Genomic DNA, 26,452 nt, shown 5'->3' with positions numbered 1-26,452 from the left:
CAGTCAGGTCTGTTTGAATAGGAGCTGCAGCTTAAACAGACATAAAGCAACTCTTTCATGTACCAGCCCCTGGTTGCCTTGGCTCTTGGCAGCGGCTCACAATGTAGGCAGTGGAAGGATTGAAATGCAGAGGGGACGGAGGGAAAGGGAGAAGAGAGAAGGAGGATTGATCCGAGGGTGGAGGGACAGATTTGCAAAGCCCTCGATATAATTTGTTTTTTAGCTGTCAAATAAGCTCATTCAAGGCAGCCGGAACAGGAGAGCGAAGAAGGGGGTTTTGCAGCAAGAAACTGCAGCAAATGCAAGAGCCGGAGCAGGGGGGATGGGTGGCGAGGGGAGCCCCCGGTTTGGACGGGGGAGAACCGGGATGGAGAACGGCCCGACCCCGGCGAGGGCACCGGCCCCGCATCCCGGGGGAGAGAGGGGGAAAACGGGGAATGCAGGGCTGGGGAGGGGCGTGTGGGGCTGGTGAACACCCCCTGCTAGGGTTTGGGAGAGGGGCAGCTCCGAGCCTGTCACACAGGGAGCAGCAGAGTTGGCGCTGCCGAGGAGGGGGAGGGGGGGGGGGATGCTCGAGTGTTCCAGAGTGTCTTTTTCTTTGTTATTTATTTATTTTTGGAGGGGCTCTGGTGTCGCGTTGAGTCATTTGCCTCGTCCCTCGATGCGAGCATCATTAGCACGATAATGAAGTTCCCGAATGTGGCGTTAACCGGCTGCATTCCTTCCTTCCTCCATCCCCTCCCTCCCTTCCCCATCTTGCCTGCAGCTCCAGGGACCGAGGTACCAGGAGATGCTCAAACACAAACAAGGGGAGGTGGTGGTGGAGAGGCACGGCTCTGCCAGCCCTGCCAGGGCAGCAGCTCGCTGGGAGGGGGGCACAGCCTTTCCCACCGCCTCGGTGCCCCTGGACCAGTCCCACCAGCATCAGTCGCTGGGAGGACAAGCCACAGGCTGGGAGGGGTCGGGGAAGGGGGGGCTCTTTTGTGATCTGTTTGTAACAAAATTTGCTTCATCCCCAGAATTGTGTCGATATCATCAAGTTGTTTACGGGGGGTCTGTGCCCGCAGATGTCTCACTAGCAGCGATGCTCTGTGTGTGTGTGCCAGACTCCATGTGAAATGGGGGGCTGGGGGACCGGTTCCTCAGCGAGAAACCTGTAGTACATAAAAATAAACACGCTGCCAAAGCCTAATTTGTGGGCTCTGGTTCTGGTGGGAGGATGGTGCTGGGTTTGGGGAGGGGGTATCACAACCGAGGCAGATCCCTTTGGTGGCCCCTCACCGCGACCCCCCCCCCCTCCCCTCCCCAGCATTTAGAAGAGGACAAAGCTATGGGAACGATTAATCAAGTGGCTAATAAAGAAGTATAAATCCCCGAGGAGCGTGTGGTGCTGCTGCCGAGGAGCTGGCTCTGAGACAGCCACCGGGAGGGACGCGCCAGCCCCAGCCCTCCTCTCTCCTCTCCTCTCCTTTCCTCGCCTCTCCTCTCCCCGAGCTGCTGCCACACTTGGTTCATTCCAGCTGCAGAAGCTCAGAGCCTTCCATGCGGTGGGATTTTTTTTTTTTCCTGGGCTGAAAAAATTAAGGAGAAAAAAAAAGAAAAGGAAAGGAAATCACAAGCCTGACCTGCTTTTTTTTTTTTTTTTTTTTCCCTCCCCCTCACCCCTTCTATCTTTCCTTTCTCCTCTTCATCCAGCCGAGCCGAGGACTATCCCAATCGCCAAGGGGAAGGAAAAGGGGGGAAAACCCAGCAAGAACCACCAACCCCCCAGCACGCCCCATTCCTGCTGCCCTTTGACATGCAACCTTCCCTGGGATGGGAGCAGCCGGGATGCAGCTGCAGCTTCGGGAGGCACTGGGGCAAGCTGGGGATCGTGGCTCTGATGCCGGTGGAGGTGAGCGCCTGGAGCCGGGTGCTGCTGCTCTCCGTGGGGCTCCTGGCTGGATCCGTGACGGGTAAGTGGCTCAGAGAGACCCGGCAACTTTAGGAGCATTTTTTGTTTTAATCCCCCAGCTCCTGAAATGAAAGGAGCGCTGTTTTGGGGGGCAGGGAGGGGGGTTTGGGGTGTGTGGCACTGCCTGCACACGCTGCTGTGTCGGCACATGCTTCCCTGGCATGCTCAACAACCAGGATATTTTCCTCAGCCCTTTGGACCGTGTAGTTCCCTTGAGCATCCTTTGGGATTCGAGCGATGGGGGTGATAAGAGGTGGCTTTGTGTGATCTCAGTGCCTTCCTCCGGTGGGTCACATTTGGGCACGGTTGCCGTGTGCGATGGGCACGATGACTGTGAGAAATGCCAGCACGGTTTTCCCCTCTGTCTTTCCCTTGCATCTTAATTCAGAATTTCCCTACCCTGGGGTTTTGCCCACAGCTGATGAAATAGATTTTTGGATGCCTTGTGTGAAGATGGAAGCACTTTCCTCTTCTTCCTCCTGCCTTCCAAGTTGAATATCTCTTGCAGAGGAGCTTTTTGGCCTCAGCACGGTGGTTTTTAGGAAACATGCACCTATTGCCTTGAAGGAGAGCGGGAGAAGACTCGAATTTTGGGGGCAGTTTGCTGCTGTCTCCCATCTCCTTTCCGTGAGCAAAAGCATATGCAAGGACTGAAGTTTATTTCTGGTGTTAAACAGCAAATATTTAGGGACTGTCCTTGTGTGTGTGTGTGTAGGAGGGGGAAGAGTGGGAGAGCCGAGTGTTTGGCAGTGGCTCCTCTTCCACACTGTGCAGTGCCCCGATTTCCCAGAGTTTCCAAGGAACGTTGTCTTGTCTGCTGTATCCGAGGCTGGAGGAATGTGTGGCTGCTGGGGATGTGGATGAAAGCTCCCTGCCTTTGGTGGGGGTTGTTTTTTTTTGGGGGGAAACTTTATGTGGAATGCAACACTGATTTTTATTATGTAAGGCAGATCTCCTTTAAGGGGATGGAGAATGAGGATGAACTGCTCCTCCTGAGCACTCTTGCAGTGGAGCTGAACAGTTTTGCTGGCTGGAAGTCTGGTAGGGAAGGGTATAAACCCACCCAGCCAACCTGCAAGTCCTGATTAAGGACGGATATTTACTGTAGTGAACATTTTTCCTGCCTTCACCACGAACATTCAGCCTGTACACAGAGGAAGAGCATTCCAGCAGCTTCTGCTGGGCTTTTCTCAGACAAGTAAACTGATGTAGAGATACCTAAATACCTGATCTACTCTCTCAGGGCTTTGGAGCTTCCTTTCTTCTTCTGAGCTGTCTGGAGCTTATTCATACTGTACCTTGCAGAGTATCTAATCCTTTTCTGCTCAGGCCCCTGGTCCTTTCTCTGTGCATTTAGAGCTCTCTGTTCTGGATCCTTCACCCAGAGGTTGATGCTCTGTGTTGTTTTTCTTTGTGAGCAGAAGATCTGCAACAGCTTTTTAGACCTCAGATGGTTTTTTTTCTCTGCATCAGAGCCAGAGGCATTGATCAATAGCTCTTCCCCTCCGGTTCTGGCATCCCAGCAACGATCTTTTTGCCTGAGCAGGATGCCAACTTTGAGATCAGTGGCTCGGTGCTGGATATGCTGTGATGTACCCAGAGTGAAAGCACCCACCCTTTGCAGCTCCCTGGTGGGTTTTGGGGTGTAATCACCCAAAACCAGCTCAGTCTGGGCTGGGACTTCCAGCACCTTCGCTGAGCAAATCCTGAACCTCTGGAGAACAAAGTTCCAGGAGGCTTCGTGTCCAGCCTCTGCCGTTCCCCGGGTCCGTGTGGGAAGCAATAACCGCGAGTTCCATGGTGTGGCAGCAGAGCTGTGTTTGTAGAACTAGCATTCTGTAGTTCTGACCGCCTTAAAAATAAAAAAAAGGGGAAGAAATCCTGCCCCCATCACATCAGCTGTGCCATGGGGCAAGTCCTGCTGCCCAGAAATGTCCTAAAAAGGGGCACAAAGCGTGTGCTTCCCCCTGGGGCTGCTGTGGCAAGGCAGGATAAGGGAGCTGTCTGGGCAAAGATGGCCCGAGCTGGAGGGAATGGGGGAAGATTGGGAGTTCATCGTGTCTGGGGGTGCTGGGGGGAGAAGAGGTGGTGTGTGTGGTTCCCCTCTCAGTTTGAAGGGTGCAGTGGGGATTCCACACTGTTAGGGTGTGCACAGGGCGCTGAGTTTACCTTTACCTGCCAGTCGCTGGCGATCCACGCGCGGCCTCTCAGAAACGAAACGCGGGTGGCGATCCTGGAGTTCCATTTGTTGTCTGGCACTCAGGTGGGCACAGGAATGCCTTCTGTCCCTTCTGGGTAGCTGGCTAGGTGCATTTGGGGGGTGTGTTTGGCTGTGTGTGTGGATGTGCACGGGTAAAATGTCTTTGGAAGGCCTGGTGTAAAAGGGGCTCGATGCCATTATTTACACACTGTGCCGTGCTGGTCAGCTCCTGGGTTTGCACTGGGCTAAGGAAGGGTGCACCAGCTTGAAACATCATCTCCTCAGTTTTAAACCCATTGTAAGTCTTCTTTTTCTTGATGGAAAATAGTTTTTGGCAGACTCTGAGGGGTGGGGGAGCAGGAAGCTGTTCATGAGTTTCGGTTTGGGCTCTGAGGTGAGGTCAGGAGCAGTGGGCAGGTGGGTTTAGTTGCAGAGATTTAACCTGCACTGATAATTCAGTGAGGGACCATAGTGAAGGGTCACCTGAGGGACCACGAGGGGTTAATTAACACTCACTGTGGTTTTAATTATGTAGGACCAGTGGGATAAATGAGAGGAGACAGTTCAATAAGAGGTGGAGTTGGTAAATACGATGGGTTTATATGAAACTTCAATTAAAGACCTGAGCTGGAATGAGAGTTGGGGTCTGTCCAAAGACACATTATGAATCCTGAATGGGATATAGTAAAACCAGAGTTGATGTTTAAATCAACAGGCTTGTTGTCTGTTCCTTTACCATGGTTACAGCCCTGTGTGAGGCTGCTCACAGTGTGGTTCTTGGTGAGGCTTCCTGTGAAAACGATGTTCCCTTTCCGTTAAGGATGGAAGTTGTTAATTGTAATTGTTCTCTTTGATGGTCTGTTCTGGCTTGTGGAAGGTGCTGGTGTGTGGTTGTACTGCAGAGAGGTGAGGCCCAGGTACATTAGAGAGCACATGTGCATCAATCCCAGTTGGGACTTTGACTCCAAAAGTCCAGTAATTTAAGATCATCCAGTCCAGCCACTAACCCAGCACTGCCAGGCCCACCCTGCAGGTGATTTCCCTTCTCCTCACTCCTTGGATTAAGTGAGATCCCCATCCAGGGCAGAGACCCCCCTTTGCTGTGCAGTTGTCCCTTGCCTGTCACTGCCTGCCTTTGATTGCTGTGACTGCTCAGAGCTGCAGAGGAACATCTGAGCTCCAGCTCTTCTCACTGCTGAGCTGGGTCTGTCACTCTGTCCCTCGCAGGGACACCCTGTCTGCAGCTGCTGATGGATCCCTGCAGTGGCACCCAGCGCTGCCCTGCACTTGTCAGGAGCTTGTGCCTGTCACAGTGGGGGTGTGGGATGTGATCCAGACCATCTGCCCTGGATCCCCGTGGATCTGCCTCCTGCCAGGGTGGTTTAGGGCTCAGGGTGTGGTGGAGCTGTTGCTCAGTGCCCCAGACAGGGCAGTTTCCTGAGCTCTGGCTGTGCCTCGTTGTCCTTCAGTTGTCCCCAAAAGCAGATTAATTCCTGGCCCCCTGTTTGCTGTAAACCACTCCCACCAGTGCTCCAAGGACTTCCAGCCGTGGAATTACTGTGTGCTGCTTGTTGCCTTGCTCTGGCTCCTGAGAGGCCACTTGTTTGGGAAATGCCAAATTTCACAGCTGTGCTTGTGTCCCTGCTGGTGCCCCCCCCCAGCCCCTGCTTGGATTTGGCCTGGATCTTGACCAGAGGAAATTATGATAATGTGGAGGGTTAGTTTGGGGGCAAGGTCAGGCAGCTTTAACTCTCTTTGTGTCCATAGTACTGCAAAAAAATTCCTACTAACTCCATTTTTATCAGGAGTATCCCGAGACACAGGGCTGGAGTAATTTTGCTTTGGCTTTAGTGAAATTCTACCAAAGCTGTGCTTAGCTGAGTGGATTTTAAATAATACTTCTTTACTCTCTTCCATGTTTTTAGGCATTGGGAGGTTCAGGAGCTGATTAGAGAAATCAAATTAACTCTGTTCCACTGTCTCTGCTGCCCTGCACGCAGCCAGCAGGAATGGGGGCTGCAGGGAGCTTGTATGGGAATTGTACCTCCCTGACAGGAAAGTGAAAGACTTTTTGGGGTGTTTTCCTTCTTTTTTTTAATGGGACTTCCCAGTGCACAGTGTGGTGTTTCTCCTTTCTTCCCAGTGCCAGGTGCATTCCCTCCTTCACTCCTTGCAGGGTTTTCTGTCCTCACAAGGTACAGGCATCACCCTGTAGTAATGAACTGCCTGGGGGTTTTTTTGTGCATTTGTTTTGCTGGATGAGAAGGGAGCTGGGGGCTGTGTCAGAGTCCTGCTGGGCATTTCTGAGAGGTCAAAATAATCCTGGAGGGGGGAGATGTGATGCTCTCTGACTTTCACTGGAGGAGAGAAGGATCTCGGAACCGTGAGGGCTGGAGCAGCTGTGGTTGCCAGGGAGATGTGTGAGAGGGGAGTAATTAAAAAATTAAATCCTTCCCCATTATTGACTGCAAAAATCTGCTGGAACATGAACCGGTGGCCTACATCTGGGGGAGCTGGAGGAAGTGGAACATGACTTGCAGAAACGTCCGTGCGAGATGTGGCGTCGGTGTGTTGATGGAGTGGTGCAGTCAGCAGCTTTGGGGCCTGACCTGTGCAGTGAGGGGTAAACACACAGAATCCTAGGATCACTGAGGCTGGAGAAGACTTCCAAGATCACCAAGTCCACCCTGTGCCTGATGCCCACCTTGTCCCCCAGCCCAGAGCACCGAGGGCCATGGCCAGGCTTTCCTGGGACACCTCCAGGAGTGGGGACTCCAAACCTCCCTGGGCAGCCCCTGCCAATGCCACACCACCCTTTCCAGGGAGAAATTCCTCCTGGATACACCTGGAATCAGCCCTTGCCTGGCAGAGTGAACAATCTAAGCTACCCACAAGTACTGGATATAATTCCTGAGTGCTGGAGGACTGAAGATGGGTGGAAACTACAACCCAGAGGGACTTTCTGCCCACACACAGCTGGGATTTGGCTTCTCAAGCCAGGCTTGGCCAAGGACCACGCACAAGCAAGGCCACCAGTGTCACCAGGACACAGCTTTGTACCTTCATCAGCCCTGCAGGACTCGTGGGCTGGAGCTGCAGCCAAGATCTCCCACGAGAAATTCTCAACCCCCGCTGCCGTTTGGGCTTTGTAGTTCCTGGAGTCCTCAGGAGGCAGCTCCTGCTCTCCAGCAAACCAGAAGGGATTCTACAGCATCCTGGATCCTGCTGGAAGTTATTTCCCCCTTCCCTTCACGTTAGAAGGCATTTATTTCTCCTCCTGCTGCAGTTGGTGCCCAGAGATGTTGTGCTGGAGGTGGGGGAAGGTGGGAGGCAGAGCCAGGGACGGGAAGGCTCGGCCAGGGTCACCCAGCAGAGGCAGGAACAGAGCAGATCTCACCCCTGTGAGTCCTGACACCCCGAGCATCAGCTCAGAAATGCCCCAGTGCTGCTCCTGGGGTGGTTCTGGAGATGCTGCCTCGCTGGGACGAGGTGGGAGCTCTGTCTGTACCGAGGGATGCCGAGGTGTTTCACAGTGGTTACCCTGAAACAGAACAATTTCTCAATCCATTTATCAAAATGTCTGCAGTTCCCATTTCAAGGCAGATAAACCAACAATGAATATCAAATAAAGGTGTCTTTATCTGGAACATTTTAAAACCAAAGGAAGGGAAGATTTGTTCTTTTGGCCTCTGACTCGCATGAGCTCCCTGGAACGTGGAGTCTGCTCTGTCCTAATCAAATGGCTTTATTTGGGTTCCTCAGTGCCACCTGAATTTATTTCAGTGTAGAGATATTTGTAGCTGTCAGTTCAGTGCAGACCAAGAGACTTCCACCCAGCCTGCTAATCCCAGAGCCAGCGTTCCTGGGAGGTGCAGGGGGGGCTGGAATAGCCAAGAGAGACGAGTTAATCACAGCTGGAGAATTAACCACAACTGGGGATTTTCTGGTTCGGTGCTCTCCCGTTATTTGCACACTCCCTGGACTTGCAGAAGTTGTTAGAGCTCAATTCCTGCTGCTCCCTGTGGCTGTTGGCACTTGGAGGTCCCTCAGGGTGTGAGCCTCGGTCCCTGCTTCCCTCCCCCACCTGGTAGAATTTGCAGGATCCTCAAATGATTTACAGATTTATTCTGCAGAGAGAGATCTTGGGGGGGGTGGGTGGGTGTTTGTGAGGAGCTTTCAGCAGATACAAATTGCACCACGTTGATGAGCTTGCACAGGTTTCCTGCTCCTGGTTCTCTCCCTTGATTGCATGGAGTGAATTCAACCATTTCATGTACAATTTGGGATTAATTGTGAATGACATTCTGAGCTGGAAGTTGTCTGTCTGCTGCTGAACTTCAAGAAGTGTTCTTGTCAAAAAAGGAATGCAATCAAATGCAGGCTTTGCATGGGTTGCTCTGCTCCTCTTGCAGTTCGTGTGGAATTGCCTTTACAGTTTTTATATGTTTATATCCACATTTTGGCCAAGCCTGCAGATTTTAAAGCACAAGGTACTCAGAAGAGATGGGAGGGGAGGAGATTTTATACTAAGAATGTGCCAGAAGCACCAGGGGATTGGACACTGGTCTTTAGAAAAGCAGGGTGTTGGCAGAAAGGATGGTCAGGACCTTTTGAGTTTAACCTGCCCCACACTCTGGCTTGGGAGCAGTTATTTAATTCTGTGAACTTCAGCTTCTTGTCTACAGAGGGGAAAAATAGTACTGTCCTAATAGTATTATCTAGCTAATTGAGAAGATGAATGTCTCCAGGATGGCAGAGATCAAATGGAGAACTTGTTTGCTTATTATGGTTCCTGTTATTTATCAGCAGTTTATCAATATTTTTTTTTTAGTTAGAGCAGTGAAAGCAGAGTTGGAAATAGGAGGTTTTTAATGGCGTTTACATCACTGCTGTTGGAGTCAGATGGCCTGAACTGGAGCCTGTTACCTGAAAGAACAGGGATGAGTTGGGTTTCCTTGATATCTGACTCGAGTTTTATTGGTCAGTGGTGAACAGTTCCAGTTGGAGGGACAGAAAATGGCAGCTCATTTCTGCTGTGACAAAGGCACCCCTCAATGTCCCTTTTCCCTTTCAGCCACCAAGTAATAATACCAAGGAAAAAGTTATTTGCTCCCAGAAAGGAGCTCTCCTTCCAAAGGACAGTGGAGCTGGTGCTTTTCCAAAGTCGAGGCTGTTTTTAAAGACCCTTTCCTGCATCGTGCAGCATATTGTTGATGTGCCTCTATTGTTGTTTTGTCTCCATTAGGGAAAGGTCAGACACTGCTCCTGACACTGGACATCTGCCACGAGCCATCCCCAGATGTTCCATTAAAGTTAAGCACCACTTGGAGGAGGACTCAGTCTGTTAATATTAAAATAAGGTTCACCTGCTGGGATAATGAAGTGTGGGAAGGATGGGGAGTTTGTCCCTGAGAGGGTGTGAATACACTTTGTTCCCAGTTGGGATTAACACAATTGGTCAGAGGGACAATCTGACCCCTTTGAGGGTTGTTCCCCCCTCTGAGACTCCAGTTCTCTTCCCTCAGGCTCTGGTGACCTGTCCTGCAAATCCTGCAGCTCTTCCAAGGGTGGGAAAACCCCAGTATTGGAATTTCTATGCTTTGGTTGGTTGCTTTAATAAAAAATGCTTTGAACACCCATCCCCAACCCTTTTTTTGCCCAGGAATCTTAATGCTGAGGACTCTTAACTGAGAATTTCTTCCCTTCTTTTCCATGAGTGCAGTTAACAAATGAGACTTTTGACAAAAAATACCCAGTTTGAACCTCCAAGTCGATTCCATTCACCCCTTGTTAACTCCTTGATTGAGGGCTATGTAGATTGGAGAAGAAAGGTATTGATCTGCTTTGGGGATTGAAAACTAAGATGAAGTGGAATATGTCTATGGGAGAAAATGAGCTTTTAAATGAACGGGGGAGGTGAAAGAAAAAATAAAATAGCACAATCTGACGTTGATAGAAGTGAGTTGTGGGTTTGTTAGTGATGTGTAGATGGAGGTCAGAGGATGCAGAAAGTGCATGGAAATGACTTGGACTTTGCACACTGACCCTCTGAATATTTGGGGATATTTGTGTGCAGGTCACTGATGAGGAGAAAAGTTCTTGTGCTTGGTACTGACTTGGATCAGAACAGGACAAAAAGTGAGTGTGGGTTTTGCAGCAGCAGCAGAGCATCCCCCAGCTGCTGTTCACTTCTCTGTGCACTCTCAACTTCAGGTGACTTTCCTTGATTGCTCAAGGTGACAGGGAGGCATTAGGTAATAAATATCAAGTGCTGCAACACTTAAAGGAAGTGAATATGAAAGTGCTGTTAACGGAATCAAGTAAAAATTGGATTTATATCCTAACAAAAATTCCCAGGAGAGATGGCTTTCTGTCGGGCTCTTTTTGTAATTCAAATACAATAATACAAGTGTGAGCTGTTGTAATACAAATGCCTGGCAGAGGGTTTTGTTGGAAGATCTCAAAGCACTTGTAAATACACACAGAACATTTCACTTGGTGGGGAAATGAGAATTGTGGTGCAGGAGTGAAGAGCTTTTAGTGAGTGGATTCTCTGCTTGTTCTGAGTGGTATTTTTAATTTATTTCATATCTGGAGGTGTAAGATCCTGGTGATGGCAATTAGCTGAAGTAGTTTCTTCTGTGTCATTTTGTACAGAACTTGTGTGTGTGTCCCTGGGTGCTAAAAAGGGATCTCCCTGCAGCTCCTAAAAGGAGACTTGGGTAACTTCTGGGCTTTCCAGGGAGAAAAAAACGCCTGAAGAGCCACCCAAATTCATCAATTGATGTGTAAAAATACAGATTAAAATCCGAAACTTGGTGGGCAGATTCTTGCGAAGGAGCTTTGCCCGCTGTGTTATTCCCTTTAAACCCTCAGTTCTCCATCTGATGGAATTGTTACCGTGGTGGGAATTTCCAGGCTCGGCTTTCCTGAGTTATTGGTGAGACTGAGACGAGATTTGGAGCTGGGCCCAAGGATCTTTCTTGTCCCAGGTCCCACTCTCGGGGGCCTGGAGGGAGTGTTGAGCTTTGGAGCTGGACAGAGCTCTGATGGCAAATGGAATTAAAGCCACTTGGAAACGGGGTCCAGAGTGGGATCTCCCAGAGGAGCTGTGGCTGCCCCATCCCTGGAAGTGCCCAAGGCCAGGTTGGAGCAACCTGGGCTGGTGGGAGGTGTCTTTAAGGTCCCTTCCAGCCCAAACCACTCTGATTCCTTGACTGAAGGGAAGGATTTTGGAGGCACTGAGAGGCCATGAAGGGAAGTCCCAGGAATACCCAGCGAGGCTGTTCCTCACACCAGAGGCAGCACGGGGAGAATATGCATTAATTGGTTAATGCCTGTGAAGTGCTTTGAAGATGGAAATAGCTCTGTGAGTGCCTGGTATTATTATTATGCTGACAATGGCTGCGTAGAGGAGTTCTGGCGCTGAGGGAACAGTCAAAATTGATTAAGAGACAATTTTGAACGAGAAAGTTTTGAAGGAAGGAAATTATATCCCTAGAGAAGAGGCCATTCTGGCTGAATATTGGGATAACTGTGGTATTTCTTCGAGCTGAGCAAATGATTTTAGGCACTTAGATGGTCTGCACAGGATTCCTGGTTTCCTCAGGAATTGTGCAGCTGGGTCCTTTGGCAGATAATTGCTGTCCTTGAGGTTGTTAATGAGTGGCCCTGGAATTGTTGGAAGCCCGTTTGTTTAGGCTTGTTTGGAACGTGAAGGTCACAGAGTGTTGGGCTTGAAAAGTAACTTGTGAAATCCGAGGGCAGTGCTTGAAGGATTGTGGTGGGAGGGACAGGAGAGCTGACTGTCACCCTGGCCCGGGTTTGCCTCAGCCATTCACACCATGGAGTGAGAGATTCTCCTCCTGGCACTGCCAGGGCTCTGGGGAGGTCAGCTTGGAGCCCAGGAGGGGAGAGCTGTGTGTGTGTGCTCAGGGATGCTGCTCTGGGTACCACTGGCAGGATGCCACTCCCCTGCCTGGCAGGGATTGAGCCTTTGCAGGCTCTGCAGCTCTGGGTGTGCATCCTGCTCCCATCCCAGCACTGGGGGTGCAGTCTCCTGGCAGGAATTCCAACCTGGGCTCTTTGGTGTGGCTCCAGATCCCCCTGTATTCCTGGGAGGTTCAGGGAGTCCTTCCTTGCTGTGTATGCTCCTTCCATCAACAAACACACCCTCTGTGGGTCCCCAGAGCTGGGAACAGGCTGTCCTTTGGGATGCAGGGGAGCAGTCAGAGCCCACGGCCCTGCTTGGGACCCTCGTGTGTTTGGGGAACCTTCCGGATGCAGCGTTGGCTTTGTCACCACCAAATTTTGAGGATTTGAGGAAAGATCCCGAGGCATTCTGGGCTGGGGAGTTATTAGTGATTTAAATTCCTCATCAGCATTGGCCAAGCAAAGTTTTCTTTGCTGTGCACGTTGGAAAGGTTTTCTGGTGCCGTCCCCTGGATGTTGGATCAGGTGCTGTGTGAAGCAGTTTGTGTGCCTGTGTCTCTCCAGCTTGAGCTACTGCAAATAAAATGCACTATTTTGGAAGATCACTGACTATAAATAGTCAGGAAAATGTGTCATTAATGTGTCTTGATGAACACAGACTTCTCTAATACTTTGGTACTGCTTATATTAAAAATAATGTGTTAGCAGGGATTTCCTAAATGCTTTTTATAACAACCCCGAAGTAATTTTTTTAATATCTTCTATTATTAGTCCTTGAGCCCTCCTGCCTCCGCTCCTGACAGTGAAATAGGAGGGAACCCATCTCCCTTTCTTCTCACCACGTGTGAGTCTTTACTCCTGAACACACGTCCTGTTGTCTGGCTTTGGTTCCGTTTCGACTGCGAGCTTTGCAGATGGCTCAGAAATCTGCAGGAGTGGCTGGGAGGGATCCAGGGGGCACCTGGGGAAGGAGGGCAGGGTGACACAGGGGTGGCTCTGGGATGGCAGGGTGACACTGGGGTGGCTCTGGGATGGCAGGGTGACACGGGGGTGGCTCTGGGATGGCAGGGTGGCACCAGGGTGGCTCTGGGATGGCAGTCCCCTTTTGGTAGCAGCCTCGGTGTGGTGAGGGCTGTGAGGGCTGCAGTGCCCTCTGCTCCCAGGCCATTTCAGGGTGGGGATGGCACAGCCTGTGCCAGGTCAGCAGGCCGTGCCACTGCCCCTCTGCCAGGCAGGGAGGGTTCCAGCCCCGGGGGAAGATCTGGCAGCTCTTAGGAGCGGTGATTCCCAGCATAACCCAGTGAGACATTCCTCTCCACGTGTCAGGGGACGCCAGTGCAGCTGAGAGACAGGACATGTGTGCCCTGTCATGTTGTTGTGATTCACGTTTTGTCCTTTAACGGCTTTTGATGTCACCTGGAATTGGCTGTCTCCTCTCTCGCTGAGCCTGTCAGAGCTCCCTGGAGCTGGGGGTGGGATGTGAGCTCTGGGAAGGCTCAGCCCTGGGAATGCAAACCCAGAGGATGGCAAAGCAGGGAAGGAGTTTGTTCAAAGGAGAAGGTGAGCTCAGAGCAGGGGAGGTACCGGTGGGGGTGCCATCCCGACCATCCCAACCCTGTGGATGAGGCAGATCCAGCTGGGCTTGCAGCACTGGCCAATTTTGGGCTTGGCACTTCAGGACAGATGTGGAACAGCTGGGGAGAGTCCAAAGCCCCACCAGGAGTCCAGAAATGTCACTGGAAGGGGAAGCACTGGACAAACTGGGTTCACTCACCCTGACTAGTTGCTGTCCAGCCTTTTTGGATCTGGGGAGCTCAGCACTCCCAGCATCAGGTGCCTTTATTCCTGTGCATCACTGCATCCCTGGGGGATTGAGAAGGAACAGACAAGCCTGTTTCCCTCTCCTGCCTTTCCCAGGGGCCCACAGGCATTGTGAGCTGCAGGATGGAAATCAGCTGTCCCAGGAGAGGCTGGGGAGGAGGAAAATACCAGGGTCTGAAGTAATGACAGGATGGATCTGACATGAATGAATGGATCTGACATCTGATGCTTCTGTCCAGGTTTTTCCTAATCTGAAATACAGAAGTGTCATTTCTAGGACACTCTGGAAATGTTCAGTGGTGACAGAGCAGTGTGGTGATGTGTGAGGACGGGGCAGTGACGCCTGGGATGTCCAAGCTTCCCTTTTCTGTGCAGGTATTTGTGGTTCCCAGCTGGGAGGTGGCTTGGTTGGAGTGTTTGCTGGGGAGCTCCAGGGTCAGCAGTGTGACCAGGAATCCCAAACACGTGTAGGAAATCAGCATAATTTTCCAATAAAACATTTGTGGTTGGGAAAGGAAGGGAGAACCCATGGGAAAAACTACAATGCAGTCTTAGAGCATCTTTTGTTCCTCTCTTCTTCCTACTTGGGAAGCCCTTCAGATGGAATTGTTTAGCCAAAAGGCCCAAAGCCTGAGTGTAAAGAGAGCTGTGCAATAAGTCTGAAAGCCTGGGCAGCACTACCAGGGACAAAGTGATGACAGAGTGGGAGTGGAAGGCTGGTGGATGGCAGGGAAGGGATGTGTGTCTCCAGAGGACTGTGCTGGTTTCAGGAAGGATGTCTTTGATTTGCAGTATTTTGCCATCCTGCTGAAAACTCCCAGACTGCTGAGCTGGGCTTATAACTCTTCCTGCCTTGGCACTTGGTGGCATGAGCTGAATTCAGATCAAATGGACTTTTTCTGCCCTTACATTCTGCACCCTGTGTTCAGAGAGAAGCTGTGTGAGATGCGAATCATCCCCTTGCTGATGTTCTTGGGTGCACTGGCCTTTGATGAAGTTGAGGTTAATGGAATGACTCTGCATTATTTATTACCCAGAAGGCTTTGATGGGAGACTGGAGGTTTAAGTTCAAGCTCTGAGCAGGTGAATATTTAGGGAAACAAGGGTTAGATTTCTCCAGTGTGGAGGGGCTTTCCCTGTTTGCTCACTTAGATTGTGTGAGCAGGAGTCAGAGCTGGGCTGTGAGTAAACCACTCACTGTTTGGGATTGGCTGTAATGAGCTTGTAAACCACCGTGCAAGGAAGCTTAATTAGTGGCTGATAAATGATTCAAGCCAGTAAACATGGGGAAAAGGAATATTCAGATGGCAGATCAAACAATGTTTAAAAAAACCCTGGAGTGTCTGGGTTTGAGGAGTTTGATGCAGTGAAGGGGAAGGGCTCTGGCCAGTGGGGTAGGGAGAGAAAATGGAGAATTTGCTGGTGTGCCAGCAGGGTTGGTATTTCCTGGTACTGCAGGCCAGGGTGGAATTGTGTTTGCGTGGCTGCAGGATATGGATTGCACTTTTCTTGGGGAAAGGTTTTTTATGTTCGTCCGTTTGGTGGAACAGGCGAGAACAACACGAAATAACAACATTTCTGCCTGAGCCCCAATAACTAAAGAAAATGGCAATACCCAAAACCCTGCTGCATTAGGGAGGAGACAGCCCTGTATCCTCAATAAATTGTACTGCTGAGAGCGAGCCAGTGTGTGTGATGTGGTATATTTGTTCCTCCTGAATTGTGCAGTGACCGTGCATCAGCATTTGCTAAATTAGATTTCATTTCTGCTGAGGAACAAAGTGCATCAGCTTAGATTTCCGAAGCACTTGAGAAATAAATTCAGTTTCCCTCTCTCTCAAGTGTTGCTTCCTTGGACATTAACGTGGTGTGAACCCACACAGTTAAAATCCCACCTGGCTTTTAAACTCCCCCAGATCCGGCCCGGGAGCTTTAAGGAGTTGAAAGTTGGTGGAAGATGCTTTTTTGTACTCATTTCCTTTGCACTTGTAGTGCCAGGTGGTGCCTTTGTTTGTCATTTACCTTCTGACAGCTGGAAGATTTGCAGTGGCACGATTTGAACGTGCAAGTTCATCTGCAGAAATTCCACACCGTGTGGTGAAACCCAGCAGGGGTTGGGGGGTGCAGCAGCCAGGGCAGCTCCTCCTGGGTGGCTTATTTGGAGGAAATGATGGAATTCTGTTGCTGGGAATGTGCTGCCTCCAGAGTGAGGTGTGAGGAGGTGCCTCCTGTCAGACCTGAGGGTTGGAGAGAACGTGCCAGAAATTCTGGAGGAACGTTGTCAGTGTTCTCCCCTGTCAAATAAAAGGAACTTCACAGCACCAACACTGCCCTTTCAAATCTTCCTGCTTATTCCTGCTCCTGGGCCAAAGGGATGAAGAGAACTGTTTTTGCAATCTGCAGAGGGGAGAGCTGAGTGTTTTCCTCGTCGTGTACATTAAATTAAATAAATCAGACTGCTCAAATTACCGAGGTATTACTCTGCTCTCCATTGCTGGTAAAATCCTTGCAAGAATTCTGTTGAACAGATTAATACCCACCATAGCAGAAGATCTTCTACCTGAAAGCCAGTGTGGTTTCCGAGCCAACAGAGGTACCACAGACATGGTATTTGTTCTCAGACAACTGCAAGAGAAGTGCAGGGAACAGAACAAAGGACTCTATGTTACCTTTGTTGATCTCACCAAGGCTTTCGACACTGTGAGCAGAAAAGGTCTGTGGCAGATTTTGGAACGTTTAGGATGTCCTCCCAAGTTCCTCAAAATGATCATCTTGCTTCATGAGGACCAGCGCGGCCAAGTGAGACATGGTGACGCACTTTCTGAGCCGTTTCCAATAGCCAATGGTGTGAAGCAAGGCTGCGTCCTTGCACCAACTTTATTCACAGTCTTCTTCAGCATGATGCTCCAAAGGGCCACGGCAGACCTCGATGATGAAAACGGTGTCTACATTCGATATCGTACGGACGGGAGCCTGTTCAACCTAAGGCGACTGAAGGCCCACACTAAGACCTTAAATTGTCTTATCCGTGAGCTGCTTTACGCTGATGATGCCGCCCTTGTTGCTCACACAGAAGTAGCTCTGCAGCGTCTAACATCCTGCTTTGCAGAGGCTGCTGAGCTGTTTGGACTGGAAGTCAGCTTGAAGAAGACAGAAGTTTTATACCAGCCTGCACCTCAGGAAGTCTCCCATCATCCCCATATCACCATTGGTGAAACAGAACTCAAATCAGTCCAGCAGTTTAGCTACCTGGGTAGCATCATCTCCTCAGACGGTAAGATTGATGCAGAAATAGACAACAGGTTAGCAAAGGCATACAGAGCTTTCGGTAAACTCCGTAAAAGAGTGTGGCAAAACAAACACCTGAAGAAAAGTACCAAGATCAGTGTTTACAGAGCTGTTGTACTGTCTACTCTTTTGTATGGGTCCGAATCATGGGTCATTTACCGGCACCACTTGCGTCTCTTAGAACGCTTCCATCAGCGCTGCCTCCGTACAATCCTAAACATCCACTGGACTGACTATGTGACCAACACGTCTGTCCTTGAACAGGCAGCAATCACGAGCATTGAGGCCATGCTGTTGAGAACACAGCTGCGCTGGGCAGGGCACGTCTCCAGGATGCAGGACTACCACCTCCCTAAGATCGTACTCTATGGGGAACTTGCCACTGGCTGCCGCAAGAGAGGAGCCCCGAAGAGGAGGTTCAAGGACTCCCTGAAACAATCTCTCATCCTTGGCCATATTGATCATCACCATTGGTCTACTCTGGCCTCCAATCGGGAGGCCTGGAGACACACCATCTATAACGCTGCTGCTGCTTTTGAGAACACACGCAGGATCACTCTCGAGGAGAAAAGACAACGCAGAAAGAATCGCGTCTTGTCTGTATCACCTGGGGAGTCTTTCTGCTGTGCCTTCTGCAACCGGACTTGTCTATCTCGCATTGGCCTTTTTAGCCATCAGCGCGCTTGTAGCAAGCGTGGGTAGAGCCCTTTCAAATCTTCGTTCGCGAAGCCTAGCCATGATGATGATGATGATGATGATGACATTAAATTTTAGATAAGGTTTTGTCAGTCAGGCCTGAGCTGAACTAACTCAAAGCTGGCAGCAAATTACAGAATGCAGAAATTCTCCTGGGCCTCCCGGCTTCCTCGCCGTGCCTGCTGACTTTCTCCAGCAGTGTCCAATATAAATGAAGTTCTCTCCTCTTACAGCTGATGGGGAATGGATCATTTCCCAGTTTGTCAGCTTTTGGGAAACCATTCTTTGTTTGCAAGGAGCAGTTTTGTTTTATCTGTGTCCAGAGCACCTCTGGGTCAACGTGCAAATATTGCAGCAGATTCATTTGATGCATCTTAGAACTGTGACCTGTTTTTCTGTTCTTTTTTTTTTGCTGGGTTTGTGTCCATATTTGTGGCCTTCTGGCCCAGTCACCACTTGTGCAAGGATGGTGTGAGTTTGTGTTGATCTCGGAGCTGGTTGCCTTCCACGTGACCTTGGAAGCGTTTGGATCGTGGTGCCTCTGCCCTTGGATGTGCTTTCCGGCCCTCTCACAGCCTTGGGAGCTTTGATCCCGTTGGGAGAACGGGGAGATGGAGCCTCTTTGATTTCCCAATTTCCTCAAATTGTCCTGATGAACTTTACTTAGGATTAAAGTAAGAAATGTGCAGGAGGGGCAGTTTCAGTATCCCCCATTGCCTCTTGAGCGTCGCTCTGGTTGGAGGAAAGATGGTTTGGTGGAATTGGAGGAACCAAACTGGGGTCAATTTACCCCTCTGTGATCAACATTGCCAGTCCTGTGCAGCTTCCTGGCCCTGAGTTAGTGTTCATTTCAGTGAACTCCACACCGAAATGGAGCTGGAGTGGAGGAGGGAGGTGGATTCCGCTCCTGAGAGGGGCAGGTGCCACGTGCTCTAGAAATGCAAAACACCCTGCCTGCCCTGGTTAAGGAATCCTGTGCCTCTCTCAGCGCTAATCCCAGGTGGATTATGGGGCTGTCCTGGCTCTCATTGATACAATAAACATGCTACAAAAAGGTTCCCTGGGTAGTAAATACGATGGACCATTTTAGATTCATGAAGCTGTGAACTTCGTCTGGCAGAGAGAGAAGTTCCACCAAGCGGGTTTTTTTTTTGCACCAAAGTAGGTCAATCTAATTATAATTGGCTTTAATGAGCACTACTCTGCAGTTCTTTACCTGTAGCTGGTTGGCACTCAGAAGTGCAAATGCCTTTGCAGCCTTTGAAAAAGGCAAGGAGAAATCAAAGAAGTAATTTCTACTCTAATTCATTTCAACTTGAAAGCCTCGGTTTATCCACACAGAGGGGAAGACAATCCAGCAGCAGTGGGAAAAGCCAGGGCAGAGCAGGGATCAGCAGCCACAGGATAAGGGTGAAAATGCTTTGTGGTCCCACGAGGTTTACCCTGCAAACTGTCTGGAATTTGGCTTTGTGTGGAGGAGTTACTCCAGCAAAGCCAGCGAGGGTTGTACCAGTTTGGAGTGAAGTCTTTGTGCCTTTAAAGGCATTCAGTGTGTTAGTGCAGGGAGAGGAAAACACTAAAAAGGAGAATTTGTCATTTAGGCTGTTCCCAAAGCACATTTATGTACCTGTTTCCCCAGAGAGAAGAAAATCTCATATATCCAGAATTTGTACATGGTGGCAGCCGATCTTTATCTTGGGGATGGAGTGTTCCCAGGCACTGCTCTGGGGAAGGAAAATGGGTTTGAGGGAGGTGTCAAGTGCTTAGCTGGTGGTGCAAGAGTGGGATTTTGTTCTCAGAAGATGGAGCTCTTCAGAAATACTGATTGGAAGACATTTCTCTGTGTGCTGAGCCTGCATGAGGAGCAGAAATGTCTCAGAAGGCGTGAGAGGAATCAGCAACCTCAGAAGGCTGGGGCTGGCCAAGGATTTTTTTCCTGTGTGCCCCCAGCAGGTCTAAGAGGAGTATGGGGTGGTTGTGGTGATGGCTTTTACTCCAGATAACTATTCCCAGAGTCACAGAATAGCTGGGATTGGAAGGACCTTAAAGGATGGTTTGTTGGGTCAGGCCTTGGACTGTGTCCTGCTCTTTTTGGAGCCAGGACAAGTTTAATTCCTGATCTTTTGCCATTCAGTTTTCATGCAGCCTTGCCCAGACAGGCTCATCTGGTGACTCAGCTCCTCGTTCTGTATTATGGATTTTCAAGGTGAGGGGGGGGTGTCTCACTGTCTGCCCACTGGTCTTGTGTCTCTGTTCCAGGGTAATTAAGGGTGAAGGAGACCAAGCTTTGGCTTTGTCACTGTGGTCTCGTGTTTGAGCCCCCCAGCAGGGCCAGGCTCGTGCTCAGTCCCAAAATGCCCAGGGGATGATGAGGAACATGTTGGATTTTGCTGTGGTCAGTGGGGGGCTCTGAGGAGGGCTCTGTTCCCAGGAACAGGCAGCAGTCCAGCTGTTGTTATCCCACTGTGCCCCCAGCCCGTGGGAGCAGGGATGGGGGCCCGGGGGTTCCTGCAGGGAGTTCAAAGATGCATCTTTAGGTGTCGCCTTCTCCTGGCCCCCCCACCACCCCCCTGTGCTGTGCTCTGGTGTTCCATGTGTGTCTGACACTGTCTGACTGTGCTTTCTGTGTTCTCTCTCGCCAGCCCAGAACTGCAGTCACGTCCTGCAGGGCCCAAACGGGACAATACAGAGCCCAGGCTTTCCCTATGGATACCCCAATTATGCAAACTGCACGTGGACAATCACTGCCGAGGAGCAGAACAGGATACAGCTCGTTTTCCAGTCCTTTGCACTAGAGGAAGACTTTGATGTGTTATCCATCTTCGATGGGCTGCCCCAGCAGGGCACTCTGAGGACGAGGTACCGTGCTCATTCCAGCGCTGTTCGGAAACCTTCCCGTTCCTGCCCTGGCTCGGATGGTTATGCTGCAATAAGCTGGGAGTGTTTTCTCCATGAGCAGCTCTTAACAGTTGTTTTGATTTCTTATCTCTGATAGGGTTTGAAATGTTGCTCCGAATGCCTGACAGGAATGATTTATCAGGAGTCGTTCTGGGCATCCAGAGGAGTTAATTAGAAACTGGAGCAGGAGGAAAGCAGAGCTAATGTGCAGCTTCCCTGGGTGCCAGCGAGATTTCTGGGAGTGGGAGGAGGGTGATGGGGCTCACTTACAGCTCTGCCAAGTGCTTTGAGAGTTTCCCCACAGAATTTGGGCTGTTCCTGCACTCAGTCTGTGCAGCAGCTGGACAGGGGGGATATTCTCTCACATCCAGCCAAACTGTTGGATGCTCAGGAGTAAGCAGTTACTGAATGGTGTGGTTTAGGTAGGAAAATCTTCAGGGCTTCTCGTATGAGACTTTCAGGTGCCACCCTGTATTAATAGAAAGTGTTATGAGGGGTGATTTTGAAAACAAATCCTGTGTTGCTCTGGGAGCAGGTGTTTTATGAGGCATCAGAACTTGTGCAGTTGGAGGAGTTGTGATCCCAGAGCTGCAGGTCTGAGGCACAGAGGGAATCAGCTGGGTGACATGGCTCTTGTTGCCTGATGGGGTGACTGATTACAGCTGAAGCCTGTCAGCAACACATCCAAAACCTCCCAGAAACAGCGGCAGCATCCGCTGTTTAAAATCCTGACAGGAATTGTGGGGTCCTGGAAATCAGTTTGACTTCAAACCACTCGAGTTTAGGTCAAATCCATTGACCTCGGTGCCTTGTCTAACCCAAGTGGAAAATCTGAGTTACACCCTGGTGAAAATCAGCTCTTTATCAGCAATGATTTCAGTTATGCAAATAAATCAGATCTTCATATTGCAACTGTGCTTGAGAATCACGTTAATTATGGGGCCTCATCATTTAATCAGGAGGTAGCAAAGTGCTCTTGCTTTGGGTATAATGTAAAGGGAGAAAATCTGGTATCAAACTGAGCTCAGGGAACTTGGTGTGGGGAGAAGTTAATGCTGCTCTGAGCTCCTCATCAGCGTGGTCTGGTTGTAGACAGAAAGGGGCCACAAAACTCTGAGGTCCAGTGGGGTTCTGCCCTGGGAATCTGTGGCCCTGCACTGGGGGAAGGTGAGGGGACAGCTGAGGTGCTGCCTCTGTGTCCCAGGAAATGTGTTTTTTAATAAGTACAGGAAAGAGAAGTAAAGGTGGAAGGTGAAAAGGTCCTGAGGAGGCTTTTGAGAGCTCTTGGAGAGGACTCAGAAAAGCAAGACAGATGTGGACTCTTGTGTGATGGGCTCTTGCTTTCTTTCCCCTGGATGTTTCTGGATCAGTGACTTCAAAACCTGCTCCCCTGGGCTGTTCCTTTGTTCAGCTGGAATTAGTGCTGGGACAATGCTCTTGGGCATTGGTCGAGTTCTTGGGGTGCCCAGTGCAGGCCCAGCAGTTGGACTTGATGATCCCTGTGGGTCCCTTCCATCTCAGGATATTCTGTGATTCTGTAATAGTTTTTTTTTGGTTTTTTTTTTTGGTACATCAATCTCACTTCATTAAACTCTGTAACTCTTGCCTAACATTGTTTTGTTGTTTTTTTTTTTTTTTTTTTTCCTTTCCTTTCTCCCTTCTCCCCTGACTATCAATTTTGCTTTTTTTTTCCTGCCTGCTTTCCAAATGTACCCAATCCATCACAGGAACGCAGCGCTGGAAGATGGATGGCCACGTGTCATTCATCAAAGCTCAGGCTGCCAGGAGGGGACCCAAAATGAGCTGTGAGCAAGGGCAGAACAAGGGAGAACTGCACTGCTTTGTTTCTCCCCGCTCCTGAACTTGTGTTTTTGAGCAGCACTGATGTTTTCCAGCAGTTCATGGTTGACTGCTGTGTCCTCTTGGGAGAGGAGGAGGAGGATGGTGGTGGTGGGGACAGTGTGAGCTGTCTCAATATCTGCTCTCCCACTTAAGACTTGGATGTGTAAGAACTTCCTTGACGTCCCACAAGGTCGTGTCCACCTGCAAGCTGGGCTAGTGGGAGGTGTTCCACTTGGGAATGAGCTGATCTTTAGTGTCCCTCCCAGCCCAGACCCTCCTGGGGTTCTGAGAAGGGGTTAATGATCGTGTTCCTCGTGTGCTGGCAAACACCCCGTTGTGTTGCAGTGTAATGTGGTGTGAAGGTTCCCTAATAGAATAAGAGCAGGCCTAATGCAATGAGGCATTTGCTAATAAACAGCTTTACTGGATATTAGGGAATTTGCATGGCGTGTTTGTGATGAGTTTGTGAATATTAAATGTGGTTTGGAGGCCTAATTTAGACATCCAGGGCTGTTGTCATCGTTCAGTGCCGTGACTTTGCTTTGTGTGCTAAAACCAGAGCTTGTTTCCAAGTCCTGGCCTTCTCAGCTTCTCTCATAACTTGGTTCTTGGAATCACAGACTGGTTTGGGTTGGATCATCCAGTGCCAGCCCCCTCTGCCCTGGGCAGGAACACCTTCCACTAGCCCAGGGTGCTCCAACCTGGCCTTGGACGCTTCCAGGGGCAGCCACAGCTCCTCTGGGTAGTTCATCTCTCCCTGGAGCAGGAGATGAGGTTTGTGACATCCCTTCAGTGCCTGTCCAGGACTCCCCCAAACTTCAGCAGAGTTTTGTGCCCGTTCCACCAGACCCAACTTTCCCAGAAGCTCATCCTTCGAGTTCCCAGCTCCTCTGAGCTGCTGTGGGGTCAGAAACGCATGTGGAGGGAGACCTGATGTAACTCTGCACTTAGCCCAGAGCAGCCTTTCCCAGTTCCCATTGTGCCTTGATTGTGCCATTGTTCCGAGGTGGCTCCAATCAGGTCCCTCCCTGATTGCCTGGGCTCAGAAACTCAGCAGAGACCTGACTGAAATGTGAATACTGGCAGTTATTTCTGGATCCAAGATTGCTGTGGGATTTGGGAGCCTCTCTGCTCCTCCTGTGTCCCTGTGGTTCCGTGACACAACCAGAGAGCTGTTGACAGGAGAACCACGTGCCTCCTTCGAGCTTCCTCGGCTGCTGATAATTTGCAGGACGATTTTGATGTGAGAGCCTTAAGTTAGTTGTGGATTTCCCTATTTGAAGCTTCAGGCTTGCACTCAAGATCCAGGGAAAACACATTTACAGTGTCTCTGTGAGTCGGTCAATTCTGTTTTCCCAGTGGGCCCCAGTGAATTTACTCTGCAAATGGAACTGGTCAACTTAGAAAATCAGATTTTTTTTTTTTTCCTTCCAGAGATGTTTAAAGTTACGTTTGAGAGCCCAAGGGACAGAATGTGGGATGTTTTTCCTCACGTGTAAAGGTGCTGAGCAGTGGGTGATTCAGGATGTTACAACCCCGTGGGCTTCCCTTCCAGCGTGTTGTGAGGAGGGAATTGTGTTGTCCTTTGCTGTTCAAACACAATGTTTCAACGAGACTCGAGGTTTATTTGCTTAAGAAAATGTTTGTTTTAGCCTGTGGATCAAGAAGAGCAAGTCCTCACTGCAGGCAGAACCTCAGTAGTGCAGGATGTGTTCCTGCAGCTCTTCGAGGGGGTGAATATTTACCCAGCTGTGAGGAGCCTTCCCATCCCCAGGATAACTGTGGATAATTGTGCAGACATTCCCGAGTCTGCAGAGTGTGCAGGGCTAGGGAATCATTCCTGCAGCAGCTTTACATTCCAAGCAGAGCAATCCCTGCTGCTGGCACTGTGACCCCCCCTTATCTCCTGACCCACATCCCACGGTGTCTCCTGGTCCAGTTGTTGTTCCTTGTTCCAGATCCTCGTCCCCCTTCCCTGACAAGTGGCTGAGGAGTGAAGAGGAGCTGCCATCCCTGTGCTGTGTATGCAGATAAACCCCAGATATTTGGCCACATTTAATTGACTGAAAGATTCAAGTATTTTGTTTGAGCTTGGAATGATGAGATACTTGTGATAAGAGTGGAATTATCTGCTGGGGTGACCTGCTTGCAGCTATACCAGGAATACCTGTGTCCTGCCTGCTTCTCCTCGATAACCTTTTAATTACTCCTTGAAAAATCAGCCTGGGTGACTGGAGTTAATTACCAATCAAGAGCACCAAGCTTTTGATCTTAAAAAGAGCAGAAGGGAGGAGGAGAGGGAGAGGGAACAGGGAAGGAGAGAATTCCCCCCATGTTCTTCTCCCTTGCACAGACACAAACTTGGGGTAAAAGAACATTCTGGGGTTCGAGACTGTTACAAGAAATTCCTGGAAATTCAAGAAATTCCTGCATTTTCCAGCTGGGAACAGGCAGGACTTGTGTTGGGATTTTGTGTTGAGTCACCCCAGGGCCTGGGACATATCCCTTTGTCACTGCCTGGTGTCTCCCAGCTGATCACAGTTCCTTTTGCTGAGGATAAAGGTAAATAAAGCCGAGGGCTCCTTAAATCCTTTTGTCACCTTTAGTAAACTTCAGGATCCAGCCCCCCCTCTCTCCCCTTCAGCAGAGCCCTTTGTCACTTCCCATTAACTCCCTTGGGGGAAAAAAAAAACCCACCACAAAAACCCACTTAAATTTGTGTTCTCTGCTTTGTAGAATGAAATCCCCTTTTTAATTTTTTTTTTTTTCCTGGAAGAGAGTCTTGTTTGAGCTGCTCCAGCAGCGTCAGGACCTTGTGCCTGTTGTTTTGTTCCGAGGAAGTGCTGAGTGTTTAAACTTGCTCTGCGAGGTAATTGATGGAACCAGATCTGAAAGTCTGGGAGAGGTAATGGAGTTAATGCAACTGCAGCAGGGCTCTGCAATTTCCAGAGGCTCAATTCAATTTTTCCATATTTATTAGGAGAGGGTGCATCAGGATGAGTGATAAAAGCAGATGATTGAATCCGAGTGGGAGCTTTTTTTTCCCTGGCACCACGAGGAATGCTGTGGGCTCAGGGGGAGGCTGGGCACTGATGTCCTGGCAGTTCAGAGGTGGAGGGGTGAGGGGATGGAGCTCTGTCCTCATTTAGGGGTTAAAGGACCTGCTTTCTCACCAGGTGTGGCTCCCCTTGCTGTGTTTAGGGGGTGTCTCTTGTTGGGCTTGAAGGTGTTGCCCTTCCTTTGGTTTCCAGAATTGTTTTTGTTTTCCCTGGGTGGAGGAAAGGAAATTGAACCAAACCACAGCCCTCCCTGTGGTGTTTCTGATCTTCACATTCCAGGCAGAAAGGAGCAGTTTGCTGGTGACCCTTCCCAGGAACACAAAGTCCTGCTCAGGAGCTGCTCTGCTCCCTGGGCAAACCCCTTCTCCCAGCTTTCCCAGTCACAGAATGCTCCTGGCCTGAGAACTTGTCTGTTTGTCCTGCTTTTCTTGCATTTCCAGTTGTTCTCTCTGCTCTTGGGGCTGCAGGACATGGAAGGGCTGGTGTCAATCCCGGGGTATTCCCGACACCTCCGCTGAGGCAACACTTGTTGTTGTTCACCACTTGCACTGTGTTTAGCAATAAATAAGCCTTGTGTGATTTCAAGGACTTGTTTTTCCCATTTACTCGATTTCACACCCCTGATGACTTTGGGTTGGTTTTTTTAGGTGGTGTTTTTTTTTTTTTTTTTTTTTTGAGGAAAGACAGAAATAACCCAAATGTGCCAAGTTCTGAATTGAAGCCTCTGAGCCGTTCTTGGGTTGTATCCAAAGCTGCCTTTGT

The 26,452-nt window shown here is 49.9% G+C and overlaps 1 protein-coding gene across 2 annotated transcripts in view; it reads left to right on the top strand.

Annotated features, from left to right (window-relative positions):
* Positions 1-1,053: 1,053 nt before the first annotated feature.
* The window catches only part of CSMD2 (CUB and Sushi multiple domains 2), a 215,475-nt gene continuing 190,076 nt past the window's right edge, over positions 1,054-26,452 (top strand). The window contains exons 1-3 of one of the 2 annotated variants that reach the window (XM_050326308.1): positions 1,054-1,547; positions 1,696-1,955; positions 20,534-20,750. In XM_050326308.1, coding sequence (XP_050182265.1) covers positions 1,543-1,547; positions 1,696-1,955; positions 20,534-20,750 — 482 coding nt within the window. In that variant the 5' untranslated portion in view covers positions 1,054-1,542. The remainder of the gene's footprint in view (positions 1,548-1,695; positions 1,956-20,533; positions 20,751-26,452) is intronic. The other variant, XM_050326309.1, reaches the window with a different exon arrangement.

This window comes from Myiozetetes cayanensis, unplaced genomic scaffold (genome assembly GCF_022539395.1).
Source record: "Myiozetetes cayanensis isolate MyiCay16 unplaced genomic scaffold, myiCay2020 scf31, whole genome shotgun sequence".
NCBI classification, from domain to species: domain Eukaryota; kingdom Metazoa; phylum Chordata; class Aves; order Passeriformes; family Tyrannidae; genus Myiozetetes; species Myiozetetes cayanensis.
Note: the sequence above shows the minus strand (reverse complement) of the source record. Positions and strands in the feature narration are given on the sequence as shown.